Below are 14519 nucleotides of genomic sequence, written 5' to 3'. Positions count from 1 at the left end.
TTATCAGTCCGAACAGAGAGTCAACAAGCTTATTGTCACAGTTGAACAATGAGCAAAACAAAATGTGCAATCGGCAAAGAATAATGGGTAACTGAAATATGGATCAATTATAACACTAACATTTGTTTACTTCCTAGAAAGTACCTGGGGAGATCAGGGCGTATAGCTGTAAACCAGTTATCAAATATAGCTGTTTTTTACAGGGCTTCAGCAAAGAGCTCGCTCTCTTCTTCTGGGTTGAAACTGAAGCAACAGCCAGCAATTGCTGGGTAACTTCAGACCAATCACAGCCCAGTCAACAAGTTTTAAAAGTATACTGCTCACAGTACTGTAGATTCACTTCTTCACTGAGTGAAACTAAAAGAGGGCATTCACTTTTCTATAACAGCTTTAATGTAAAACATGTACCACCTGCTGGCCAAACTAGAGAAATGCATTTCAAAATTAATTTAGACAGTTTACAGGCTTAAAATACACCTGTCACAGTGGGACTCAAGAAGTTCCAGACCTAAAAGCAGCCTTAAATAGGAATTTCTTAAGGCCAACTTTTCTAAACGGAGTGGAAGTGGAAGGGAATTCTATAGCTGGGGGCCAAGTACATAAAAATTCTTGGATCTAGTGGCTGTAAAGCAAATACATCTCAAGAAGGGCACCAGTAGGCTATGAGCAGAGGAGCACAGGTCTCGCCAGGGCACATACAATGTTAGTAAATGGGCAAGATAAGGAAGCTGACCAGAATGGAACACCTTAAAAGTCAGAAGAGCTAGCTTGTAGGTAATTAGTAGAGAAATAGGGAGCCAGTGCTCATTATAGAGAAGGGATGTGACATGGTCATGCCTGCAGGAATTAGGAGCTGTATAGCCGAGTTTTGCACAAGCTGCAAGCAATATTTATCTTGGGCCCTAATGCCTTGCAGCGGTGAGTTACAGTAATCAAGCCTGGATGTAACCAAGGAGTGAAGAATAACGTGAAGTGCAGAGGTGGTAAAACGTTGTTGAATGGGAAAAAAGACTAAACGTCAGCCGGCGTGGCTAAACAGTAAGATAAAGGAAATCATTAGAGCCAAAAAAACAATCCTTCAGAAAGTGGAGAAGAGAACCAACTGAAAGTAACAGGATAGATCATAAGGAATGCCAAGCCAAATGCAAAGCGGAGATAAGGAGGGCAAAAAAAGGACTTTGAGAAGAAATTAGCGTTGGAAGCAAAAATACATAGTAAAAATTTTTTTAGATACATTAAAAGCAGGAAACCGGCCAAAGAGTCGGTTGGGTCGCTGGACGAAAATGGTGTTAAAGGGGCGATCAAGGAGGACAAAGCCGTAGCGGAGAAATTAAATGAATTCTTTGCTTCGGTCTTCACCGAGGAGGATTTGGGGGGGACACCGGTGCCGGAAAGAATATTTGAAGCGGGGGAGTCGGAGAAACTAAACAAATTCTCTGTAACCTTGGAGGATGTAATGGGTCAGTTCAGCAAGCTGAAGAGTAGTAAATCACCGGGACCTGATGGTATTCATCCCAGAGTATTAATAGAACTAAAAAATGAACTTGCGGAGCTACTGTTAGAAATATGCAATCTGTCCCTAAAATCATAGTAACATAGTAACATAGTAGATGACGGCAGAAAAAGACCTGCACGGTCCATCTAGTCTGCCCACGATAAACTCATGTGTATACCTTACCTTGATATGTACCTGTCTTTTTCAGGGCACAGACCATATAAGTCTGTGCAGCAGTATTTCCCGCCTCCCAACCACCAGTCCCGCCTCCCATCACCGGCTCCGGCACAGACCCCGTATAAGTCTGCCCTCCCCCATCCTAGCCTCTCAACCACCAACCCCTCTTCCCCCCGCCACCCAATTTCAGCTAAGCTTCTGTGGATCCATTCCTTCTGCACAGGATTCCTTTATGCCTGTCCCACGCATGCTTGAATTCCGTTACCGTTTTCATCTCCACCGAGTGTAATACCGGAAGACTGGAGGGTAGCCAATGTTACTCCGATTTTTAAGAAGGGTTCCAGAGGAGATCCGGGAAATTATAGACCGGTGAGTCTGACGTCGGTGCCGGGCAAGATGGTGGAGGCTATTATTAAGAATAAAATTGCAGAGCATATACAAAAACATGGACTGATGAGACAAAGTCAGCACGGATTTAGTGAAGGGAAGTCTTGCCTCACCAATCTAATGCATTTTTTTGAGGGGGTAAGCAAACATGTGGACAATGGGGAGCCGGTTGATATTGTATATCTGGATTTTCAGAAGGCGTTTGACAAAGTGCCGCACGAAAGACTCCTGAAGAAATTGCAGAGTCATGGAATCGGAGGTAGGGTATTATTATGGATTAAGAACTGGTTGAAAGATAGGAAGCAGAGAGTAGGATTGCGTGGCCAGTATTCTCAGTGGAGGAGGGTAGTTAGTGGGGTCCCGCAGGAGTCTGTGCTGGGTCCGTTGCTTTTTAATGTATTTATAAATGACCTAGAGATGGGAGTAACTAGCGAGGTAATTAAATTCGCCGATGACACAAAATTATTCAGGGTCGTCAAGTCGTAGGAGGAATGTGAACGATTACAGGAGGACCTTGCGAGACTGGGAGAATGGGCGTGCAAGTGGCAGATGAAGTTCAATGTTGACAAGTGCAAAGTGATGCATGTGGGTAAGAGGAACCCGAATTATAGCTACGTCTTGCAAGGTTCCACTTTAGGAGTTACGGATCAAGAAAGGGATCTGGGTGTCGTCGTCGATGATACGCTGAAACCTTCTGCTCAGTGTGCTGCTGCGGCTAGGAAAGCGAATAGAATGTTGGGTGTTATTAGGAAGGGTATGGAGTCCAGGTGTGCGGATGTTATAATGCCGTTGTATCGCTCCATGGTGCGACCGCACCTGGAGTATTGTGTTCAGTACTGGTCTCCGTATCTCAAAAAAGATATAGTAGAATTGGAAAAGGTACAGCGAAGGGCGACGAAAATGATAGTGGGGATGGGACGACTTTCCTATGAAGAGAGGCTGAGAAGGCTAGGGCTTTTCAGCTTGGAGAAGAGACGGCTGAGGGGAGATATGATAGAAGTGTATAAAATAAAGAGTGGAATGGATCGGGTGGATGTGAAGCGACTGTTCACGCTATCCAAAAATACTAGGACTAGAGGGCATGAGTTGAAGCTACAGTGTGGTAAATTTAAAACGAATCGGAGAAAATTTTTCTTCACCCAACGTGTAATTAGACTCTGGAATTCGTTGCCGGAGAACGTGGTACGGGCGGTTAGCTTGACGGAGTTTAAAAAGGGGTTAGATAGATTCCTAAAGGACAAGTCCATAGACCGCTATTAAATGGACTTGGAAAAATTCCGCATTTTTAGGTATAACTTGTCTGGAATGTTTTTACGTTTGGGGAGCGTGCCAGGTGCCCTTGACCTGGATTGGCCACTGTCGGTGACAGGATGCTGGGCTAGATGGACCTTTGGTCTTTCCCAGTATGGCACTACTTATGTACTTATGTACTTATGTACTTATGTAACATACATGAACTACATTAGTGGCATGCACTGCAAATGTCAATGAACTGTCAAAGGTTACTCCTAAAATTCTCCACTGGTATGGCGACCCCTGAGAACACGATTGATGCAGGAAGGGGTGAGACACGTACAACCAATACAAATAGCTTAGATTTGTCTTGATTGAGCTTCAACTTGCTAGAGTATAACCAGTCCACTATGCTTGGTAACCTAAGATTAAGGTCAGCAATTTCAGATGCAGTAGTGGAGAGTAGTTTCACTAGTATCTGTATGTTGTTAGTGTAAAAAAAATGGAACAAGATCAAGCGATTGTATGAGTGTTGGAAGCGGGGACAGATATATGTTAAATAGGCTACCTCATATGAAGATTTTCTACTTAAATAAATGATCCCATCAGAAGAATTTTTTTTTAGGACGGTTGATTGTATAGCAGTATTGGACAACTGATTGTCCAAACCTGAGACCTGGTGGAAGGAGGACAACCAGTGGGACACTGCCACACCGGAGTACAAATTATATTGTAGTGATAGGGTGGCTCGAATTGGTAGAGGGGTAGCATTGTATATTAACGAGAGCCTTGAATCAAATAGATTGAAAATTCTGCAGGAAACAAAACACTTGTTGAAATCACTATGGATTGAAATTCCGTGTGTAAAGGGGAAAAGGATAGTGATAGGAGCGTACTACTGTCCGCCTGGCCAGGATGAACAGACGGATGCAGAAATGTTAAAGGAAATTAGGGACGCAGACAAACTGGGCAACACAATAATAATGAGTGATTTCAATTACCCCGATATTGACTGAGTAAATGTAACATCGGGGCACACTAGGGAGGTAAAATTCCTTGATGAAATCAAGGACTGCTGTATGGAACAGCTGGTACAGGAGCCGATGAGAGAAGGAAAAATTCTAGACCTAGTCCTTAGGTGGAGCGCATGATCTGGTGTGGGAGGTAATGGTGCTGGGGCCGCTTGATAACAGTGATCATAATATGATCGGATTTGATATTAGCTTTGAAGTAAGTATACAGAGGAAATCAAATACGTTAGCGTTTAACTTTCAAATAGGAGACTATGCTATGATAAAATGAGACGAACGGTGAAAAATAAACTTACAGGAGTGACTGCGAGGGTCAAAAATTTACATCAGGCATGGATGCTGTTCAAAAACACCATCTTGGAAGCCGAGGCCAAATATATTCTGCATATTAAAAAAGGAGGACGGAAGACCAAACAGCCGGCATGGTTAAAAAGTGAGGTTAAGGAAGCTATTAGAGCTAAAAGAAAATCTTTCAGAAAATGGAAGAAGGAACTGACTGAAAATAATAAGAAACAGCATAAGGAATGTCAAGTCAAATGCAAAACGCTGATAAGGAAGGCTAAGAGGGACTTGAGAAAAAGATTGCCTTGGAGGCAAAAACACATAGTAAAATTTTTTTTTAGGTATATTAAAAGCAGGAAGCCGGCAAAAGAATCAGTTGGACCGCTAGATGATCGAGGAGTAAAAGGGGCAATCAGGGAAGACAAAGCCATAGCGGAGAGATTAAATGAATTCTTTGCTTTGGTCTTCACTGAGGAAGAGTTGGGTGGGATACCGGTGCCAGAAATGGTATTCGAAGCTGACGAGTCGGAGAAACTGAATGAATTCTCTGTAAACCTGGAGGATGTAATGGAGCAGTTCTACAAACTGAAGAGTAGCAAATCTCCTGGACCGGATGGTATTCATCCCAGAGTACTGATAGAACTGAAAAATGAACTTGCGTAGTTATTGTTAGTAATATGTAATTTATCCTTAAAATTGAGCGTGGTATCGGAAGATTGGAGGGTGGCCAATGTAACGCTGATTTTTTAAAAAGGTTCCAGAGGAGATCTGGGAAATTATAGGCCGGTGAGTCTGACGTTGGTGCTGGGCAAAATGGTAGAGACTATTATAAAGAACAAAATTACAGAGCATATTCAAAAGCATGGATTAATGAGAGAAATTCAACATGGTTTTAGTGAAGGGAAATCTTGCCTCACCAATCTACTACATTTCTTTGAAGGGGTGAACAAACGTGGATAAAGGTGAGCCGGTTGATATTGTGTATCTGGATTTTCAGAAGGCATTTGACAAAGTACCTCATGAAAGTCTCCAGAGGAAATTGGAGAGTCATGGGATAGGAGGTAGTGTCCTATTGTGGACTAAAAACTGATTAAAAGATAGAAAACAGAGAGTAGGGTTAAATGGTCAGTATTCTCAATGGAGAAGGGTAGTTAGTGGGGTTCCCCAGGGGTCTGTGCTGGGACCGCTGCTTTTTAAGATATTTATAAATGGCCTAGAGATGGGAGTAACTAGTGAGGTAATTAAATTTGCTGATGACACAAAGTTATTCAAAGTCGTTAAATCGCGGGAGGATTGTGGAAAAATTACAAGAGGACCTTACGAGACTGGGCGTCTAAATGGCAGATGATGTTTAATATGGGCAAGTATAAAGTGATGCATGTGGGAAAGAGGAACCTGAATTATAGCTACGTCATGCAAGGTTCCAGGTTAGGAGTCACCGACCAAGAAAGGGATCTAGTTGTCGTCGTTGATGATACGTTGAAACCTTCTTCTCAGTGTGCTGCTGCGGCTAAGAAAGCAAATAGAATTTTAGTCATTATAAGGAAAGGAATGGAAAACAAAAATGAGGATGTTATAATGCCTTTGTATCGCTCCATGGTTCCGACTGCTCGCTCCTTGAATATTGTGTTCAGTTCTGGTCACCGTATCTCAAAAAAGATATAGTGGAATTAGAAAAGGTGCAGAGAAGGGCGACGAAAATGATAAAGGGGATGGGATGACTTCCCTATGAGGAAAGGCTAAAGTGGCTAGGGCTCTTCAGCTTGGAGAAAAGGCGGCTGAGGGGAGATCTGATAGAGGTCTATAAAATAATGAGTGGAGTGGAATGGGTAGATGTGAAGCATATGTTTACGCTTTCCAAAAATACTAGGACTAGGGTGCATGCGATGAAGCTACAATGTAGTACATTTAAAATGAATTGGAGAAAAGTTCACTCAATGTGTAATTAAACTCTGGAATTCGTTGCCAGAGAATGTGGTAAAGGCAGTTAGCTTAGTGGAGTTTATGTTTAATTCTCTTTATTAATTTTTCAATTTTACATTCATATATACAATAAATGTCAGAAAATTTACATATTAGTTCTACAACCATTAATATTAAACAAAGAATTGTAGTCTTACTTTTATCCACATTTGTAAGGATCCAAGAAAAGGAAAAAGATTTTTAGGCATTATCCCCTGGGGTAGCTCCAGGGAGCTCTTTCATTCGTTCTCTACTTTCAACAAAATCTTTAAGTTTCTTGGGGTAAAAAAAAAAAGATAAGTATTTGAATCAAATAATATAATACATTTACAGGAGAACTTAATAAAGAAGGTGGCTCCTAAAGCCAGAACTCTTGACTTAAACGTCATTAGTTCCTTCCTTCTAACCAAGGTCTCCCTGGCCAAATCAGAAAATATATTTATTTTCTCTCCCAAGAAAACATCATTAACATGTTTGAAAAATAAGCATAAGATATTAATTTTGTCCAATTTGAGGGCAAAAGTCACCAACAAAGTAGCTCGTTCCTTTTCCACTGATGTTTCTAACATTTCTGTTAAATTCAAAGTATCTTCTGTTAGCTCTTCTTTAGTTTTATAGGAACCTTTTATGTAATAGAGTTTAGTCACCGGAGGGTGATTCTCACTCGGTAATCCTAGTATCTCAGACATATATATTTTTTGAATAACTCCAGAGGAGAGAGAAAAGAAGATTTTGGGGAAATTTAAGAGTCTTAAATTGTTCCTCTTAAGTTGATTTTCTAGATTTTCCATCTTTCAGGCATGTACATTTTTTTCTTTTACCACTGTACTTACCACCTCTTTAACCAATTTTACTTCAGTTCCTATATTTCCAATTTCTTTTTGCTGTACCTCTATATTATTGGACACTAGTAAAAAGTTATTGTTTAATTCCACTTGTGTCTTTTCGCAAAGACTCTGAAATTTGATGCAGAGACGAATTGACCCCCTGTATAGCGTCCCAGAGTAAATCCAACGTAACTTTCTCTGGTCTTACCAGGCCGACGTTTTCTCCGGAGCGATGGAGGGTTCGATAACACCCTCATTCCCTCCACTAATGTTACTCCTGGAGAAGACGTAGCGATAGCGCCTCCTCTGTTCATCTGGAGATCAGAACCAACTTCGGGTGTCTCCAGTTGCGAAACACTCTCCTTCTCGCTAACGCTTCCAGGTCGCGGCAGGGTCAAACCAGAGGGAGGGCTAAGCGTCACTCCCTCAGTGCTACAGTTCGCTGATGAAATCGCGTTTCCTGCCAAAGCATTTGCTGGTTTTACCAACGCTGGGACTCCGAATGCATCGAGGGTTGTCTGTCAAACGGTAGGGTTCCCAACCAGCTGGGGAGTGCACCGCCAACCTGACAAATCCGACGAAGTTCAGGAGCTCCTACGGCGTGCGTCTGCTCCAAACGCCATCTTGGATCCTTAGTGGAGTTTAAAAAAGGTTTTGACGGCTTCCTAAAGAAAAAGTCCATAGACCATTATTAAATGGACTTGGGGAAAATCCACTATTTCTGGGATAAGCAGTGTAGAATGTTTTGTACTTTTTTGGGATCTTGCCAGGTATTTGTGACCTGGATTGGCCACTGTTGGAAACAGGATGCTGGGCTTGATGGACCTTTGATCTTTCCCAGTATGGCAATACTTGTGTACTTATGAAGCCACATTTCAAAGAGCATGAAAACCACAAATTTATTGGAATATCTTCATCTTAGTTTTGTTGTGGTATGAAAATGAAATACTGAAAAAATATAAAAAATAAAGGGAAATAGAAATATAAACCTAAAATATGGATTTTTAATTAAAACCTCTTTACTTTTAGTAAAAGAAGATGAATGTGATTCTGATGCAGAAAATGAACAAAACCGTGATCCCAATGTTGAAGAGATCCTTCAGCAAGGAGACACAGCTGTTATTTACCCTGAAGCACCTGAAGATGACCAGAGACAAGGCACACCGGAGACTAGTATTCATGATGAAAATGGTATGTTTACAAAAGTTAAAATATTCCATGAAATTAATTTGAGGTTTGTGTGGTTATGTGGTACTTGCCATCACCAAATAATTGGCCAGAATTTGTTTACTACTTTAGACTATTTGAACCAATTGGGGTGAATGCGATGAGTTGCCTAGCTACTGAAGTGTAATTATGGGCAGTATTATTCCTATGGAAATATTTGCAAAGAGAAAGAAGAACTTCCTGTCAGTCCAGTTTGAGAGAAACTTTTATATGGATGAATCCATTTTATTTAGGTAAATTGACTTGTTTGAAAATTGTCCTTAGGGTGGTTAAAAAGTGGACATGGATTCTACAACAAATGTACAGTTAACTATATTAAAAAGGGAGTTTTCCGTAGGTATATTTAGTTTGGGGAAAGTAAAACAGCACATGTACTTGATATTTTTAAAAGTATGTGCACTGTTTCCTCTTTCTATCCCCTGCCTCTTCTGCTTTCACAAATAACAGGCACAAAGTACATAGGAGCTTTAACATACACTGTACTCTAGCTTATTTTTAGAGGAAAACTATCTGTGTAGTTTCGTTTTGTTTGCCCCTCTTTATATAGTCTTTGGTTCCATCATGCCCACAACCAAATTTTATTGTGGCAAGCAAGTGATTTAGAACACTGTAAACTGGTTAGGATTCCAAGATGGCTATAATATTTAGACACTAAATAAACTCAAGTCAGAAATGTTCCTTATTATAAACTAGTGCTGTACGTTAATAGCAATTAACGCCGCAATGAACACGTAAACATAATCGTGATTAAAAATGTAATCTTGGTTAATAATTAACTCGGTGCTTCCTCCTTCTGCCTTCCACCCAACACTGTACATGGTCTGGCATTTCTCCCAGACCTGACTGCAGCTCTCTTGTGGGTTTCCCCACACCCTCAGAACTTTTTCCAAATGCAGGCAAGCCATACTCAAAGGCTGCCGGCGGCTGCACCAGACTTTTCCCTCTGACCCAGCCCACCCTTTCTGATGCAACGGCCTGTTTTCAGAAGGGGTGGGAAAGATCAGAGGGAAAGGCCCGGTGCAGGCCACAGGCAGCCTTTGAGTATAGCTTCCGCTGTTGCTGCAGAGCTGAAGACTTGTCTGAGTTTGGAAAAGATACTGCGGGTGCGGGAGGACCTATGAGAGAGCTGCAGTCCGGTCCGGGAGAGATTCTGGACAGTGAGAGGGGAGGGTGAGGAAATTGAGAGAGAACCGCGATCAGGGACAAGAGGTTGAGGTGGTGGAGGGGGAGGGAGAGGATAGATGCCTGACCATGGTGGGTGATGAGGGGAGGGAGGGAATTAAGAGAATCACAGGGCCAAGAGGGGAGGGAGAAATGCTAGATTGTGCACAGGGTGGGGAAGGGGGAAATAAGGAGAGATACTGAACTGAAGGAAGATGGATGGAGGGAGGAAAGAGAGAGTGAGATGTTGGGCTCAGAGAGAGGGAGGAGAGATAATGGGCCTGGGGTGAAGAAGGTGGAGGGAAGAAAGAAAGAGGTTTTCGACTCAGGTGAGAGGTGGTTGCGAGAGAAGGAAGAGAAATAATGAACCTGGGGGTAGAGGGGAGGGATAGAGTTAGACTTGGGAGGCAGAAGTAAGGAAGATATTGGGCAGCAGCCCATCCACAGGTGGGCCTTGGAGACCTCCACCCCCTCCCTACCCCACACAAAACGCACTTTGGGCTCAGGCTCCTTCCAAAGCTGCAGAACCCATTCAGTGTCTGGTGATAGCTGAAGCCTTGCCAGCCAAAGAAATCTGCTGCCTGATTTGCCCTCTTCCTCCTCAAGAGCGAGGAAGTCAGCAGCATGTTTCTAGCCACTGACGGTTGCACTCCCCAAGCACACTCAGGGATTGCCGGCATCAGTGGCTGGAGGCTCCCTGCTGACTTCCTCGCTCCTGAAACAGTACAAGGAGGAAGGGGTCAACTCTGGCAGTCGATTCCCTTTCCTCCTTTCCTGAAGTTACTATTGAGGAAACTACACTTCTCCTTTCTTCCTCAAAATGTACCACCTGTTCCTCTGATCCCATTCCCACCCACCTTCTTAATGCCATCTCTCCTGCTCTTATTCCTTTTATCTGTCACATTCTCAACCTCTCACTTTCCACTGCGACTGTCCCTGCTGCCTTTAAATATGCTGTGGTCACACCTCTCCTTAAGAAGCCTTCACTCGACCCTACTTGTCCCTCTAATTACCGACCCATCTCCCTCCTTCCTTTTCTCTCCAAATTACTTGAGCGTGCTGTTCACCGCCGCTGCCTTGATTTTCTCTCCTCACATGCTATTCTTGACCCACTACAATCTGGGGGGTGGCGCCGGGGCTAAAATGTGCCCCCTCACCTCGGCTCTGGACCCCTCTACCAGCGAAGTCCAGATATGCCCCTGCATCATAATCTCACATGTGGGTGACATCATCCACAGAGCCCAGTGCAGACATTGCCAAATGCACTGATACTTGAACACTAGACCATCAGCCTCTCGTTTTTCGCAGAGCAGAGTTGACTTTTTTAATCTCTTGTCAGCGTGTCAAACTCCTGCCTTTTTGATGCTTTCTCTTTTTCAGGACATTTTTTCTCCATATTTTTTTTTCAGTATTAAGTTATTCAAAATATACTTTTAGAATTTTCATTTTTCAATTTTTGGCCTTAGGGGGCCTCTGAGTCCTTCTCATCCTTAGGAAGCATCAACTGTTTCCAGATACGCAACTGATCAAGCTCCCCGGAACACAGAGCATTTTGACCTAGTGTCAGCTGTTTTTCCCCTCCATGTCAGCAAGGGTGCCAAGTGGCTTGATGCACTTAGGACTATTTCAGGCACAAACCCCATAACTGGTGTGTTCAGTGCTTAGGTCCAGAGAAACTGGGACATGTATGTGCAGGAGCAAGACCCCTTAAAGCCCGCAGAGTCAAGCAAGAAAAACTTTTTGGTTCTGCATCAACATCAGCACCACATCAAGCATGGCAGGGGATTTGGTACTCGGTGAGCAACTTGTGTTGACATCGATATCTGGTGCGCAGATGCTGCATTGAGAAAGTCCGATATCAGACTTGGTACCGCATACCCATGAGGAATCTATGTCCTCATCAGCGCTGCACACGTTGAGGGACCTGCAGTGTAAAAAGCCTAAGAAGCATTGCCTTCGTTCTCCCTCCAGGCACTCTGCCCATACCTGCCTTCTATCAAGGTACTGCATACGCTTGAGGAATCTATGTCCTCATCAGCGCTGCACACGTTGAGGGACCTGCAGTGTAAAAAGCCTAAGAAGCATTGCCTTCGTTCTCCCTCCAGGCACTCTGCCCATACCTGCCTTCTATCAAGGTACTGCATACGCTTGAGGAATCTATGTCCTCATCAATGCTGCAGGGTGAGATGGTTTTTGTTCAGGCAGGGCTCTCCCGCCCGCTTCCTGTTGGGATCTCTTTCCCCCAAGCCGCAGGGTCCTGGCACATACCTGAAGGCAGCCACCTTGGTGGTCTAGTGAACTCTTCTGAGCTGGAAAGATCCCCAGTCTTTCCTGCCTGCTGCCAGCACTGACCCTCCTGCATCCACATCATTCTTTAAAAATGGCTGCCGAGGTTTCCAGTGGCGGCCTCGTGAGACTTCCGCTGAAGTCTTGCATGGCCACTGTTGTAAGTCTCGGCAGCCATTTTAAAGACGGGGGATCTTTCCTGCCCCGAAGAATCCACTAGACCAGGGAGGCTTCAGTTTAGCTATGTGCCAGGACCCTGTGGCTTGGGGAAGCAGGGAGGCAGTCTGGAATAGTTAGATAGGCGGGTGGGGTGGGAAGGATACTATAAAAAAATTGTTGAATTTGTATTTAATCTCACTTATATTTTCAAACATGCCAGCTTGTGCATACAGATGTACACAGAGAAAGTATAATAACGGAATAACTTTTCATAAATAGAGTAGTAATCCTATATAATAATTCTCACCTCCAATGTTCTGAAGCTGCCTGGGACCGGGGCTTCTGCCGGAGGTGGTCTGCTTCATGCAGTAGATAACACTGACGTCACTGGCCTGGAAGCATTGAACAGTGAGCAGGCTCAGCGAGTCTGCTGCCTTCCCTTCTGTTCGCTCTTAGCTCTGACTCTGGTCCTGCCTTTGCGGAAACAGGAAATGAGGGCAGGACCAGAGTCACAGCTCAGAGCGAACAGAAGGGAAGGCAGCAGACTCACAGAGTCTGCTCGCTCTTCAATGCTGCCGCCAGGACCCCGTTAAGAGAGGGGGGTTGGCGATTTTGGAGGGGGGGGGGAGCGACGTGCACATTGGGGGATGGGGGAGGGAGGGAGGGGGGACTGGAACTCGGAGGGAGGACAGAGTGAAGGACAATGACAGAGGGAGGGAAGAAGCCATGGAAATTGGAGGGGAGGAAAGGGGACCATGGGACTTGGAGGGGACACAGGGAGAGAGCGAGGGGGGGGGAGTGGAAAACCTTGCTAGCATCCGTTTCCTTTCATACTGAAACGGGCCTTTTTTACTAGTTTTTTATAAATCGTGATCAATGTGTCATTTGGAGGAGCTAGTTACAGGGACACCCTAGCACATGTTATACTCGTGCAGAGATTTTTTTTATGACAATCAGGTGCGCAACATTTAGAGTTTCTATCTATTTATTTACTTATTTATTGCATTTTATCCCACATTAGACATGATTTAGATTGGAACCTGGGAGCATTTAAAATCTTTTGGGGGGGGGGGTTTCTTCACCCTCCCCCCCCCCCCCCCCCCCCACCACGCTTTCTCCCCGGGTATTGTCGGCAAGGCTGGATATACCTAGGGAGAGAGCCTCCTGTTAAAAATTTTACCAGTGATGAATGAAAAGGGAAGTGGGAGTGAGAACCAGGCTATCCAAAGACAGAACCACAGGAGTGGTGAAACGAAGCAAGGTTTATTGAAAAAAAACAAACTGACTCGACACAACGTTGTGTTTCGGCCAGATGGCCTACATCAGGAGTCTACAAATTAAAAACTATATATAATATATATAGATTATATCCATATTATATATATATAGATATATATAACATCCAAAAACAATATAAACATATAAATCCAAAATGATAATAAAATCCAAACTTAGACAAAAACAGATACTTTATGAGAATGTGAAAAAATACAATTTGAATTGTTTAATATATTAAACTGCAACACCAAATTCTGAGTTTTTGATGGATAAAGCTTAAACTAAAAAAATGAAACATGAATGTAATGCTACAGAATTGTGTATTTGTGTGATCCATAGGATTGAAGTCTGATGATGATGTGCTGAATAGTACATTAAAAAATAAAGAATCTGACCTTAGACAGATTATATAGATGTATTTGTGACCAGAGTAAAATTAGAATTTCTAAAGCACCCACTATGTTCCTGGTCAATCAGATCTTTTTAGATAAATGGTGTGCTATCCTTAATAAAGTGTAGTCTTGACCTTATGATTCTTATAGCAGAAACATCCCAACCAAAGAGTAAAACACTAAAGGAGATGTTAGATTCAAAGCTTGTATCTTTACATAATCAAGACCCACACTATGACGCTGTACTTAGACATTAATATAAAAATAGCCAAATTTAAGAGGTACACAAAGGAAATTTAAAATGGTAAATTCAGGAGAGATGAGGCTGACTACTGGAAGGGACCGGTAGACCACGTTTCTAAAGTTCTCCGGAAGTTCTCAAACAAGTGTTGTGGTTTGGATGCTTGCCCCAGTCACCTTCTAAAAGCGGACCCGAAGCGCTTCACCGTCGACCTGACTTCCTATCTTAATTACATGTTGAACCATGGCATCTTCCCCCCTGAGCATGGCAGAATTCTTCTCACACCCATGCCAAAGAATCCAAAGATAAGAGCCAACGTCGCATCAAATTATCGGCCAGCGGCGTCCATACCGCTGATTGTCAAAGTTATGGACAGCTTGG

At 43.2% G+C, this 14519-nt stretch overlaps 1 protein-coding gene across 1 annotated transcript in view; it reads left to right on the top strand.

The window, feature by feature from the left end:
- ZEB1 (zinc finger E-box binding homeobox 1) overlaps positions 1-14519 on the top strand; it is a 387769-nt gene that overhangs the window by 249377 nt on the left and 123873 nt on the right. The window contains exon 4 of the mRNA XM_030199176.1: positions 8424-8585. Within this exon, the coding sequence (XP_030055036.1) occupies positions 8424-8585 (162 nt within the window). The remainder of the gene's footprint in view (positions 1-8423; positions 8586-14519) is intronic.

This window comes from Microcaecilia unicolor, chromosome 1, assembly GCF_901765095.1.
Source record: "Microcaecilia unicolor chromosome 1, aMicUni1.1, whole genome shotgun sequence".
NCBI classification, from domain to species: domain Eukaryota; kingdom Metazoa; phylum Chordata; class Amphibia; order Gymnophiona; family Siphonopidae; genus Microcaecilia; species Microcaecilia unicolor.
Note: the sequence above shows the minus strand (reverse complement) of the source record. Positions and strands in the feature narration are given on the sequence as shown.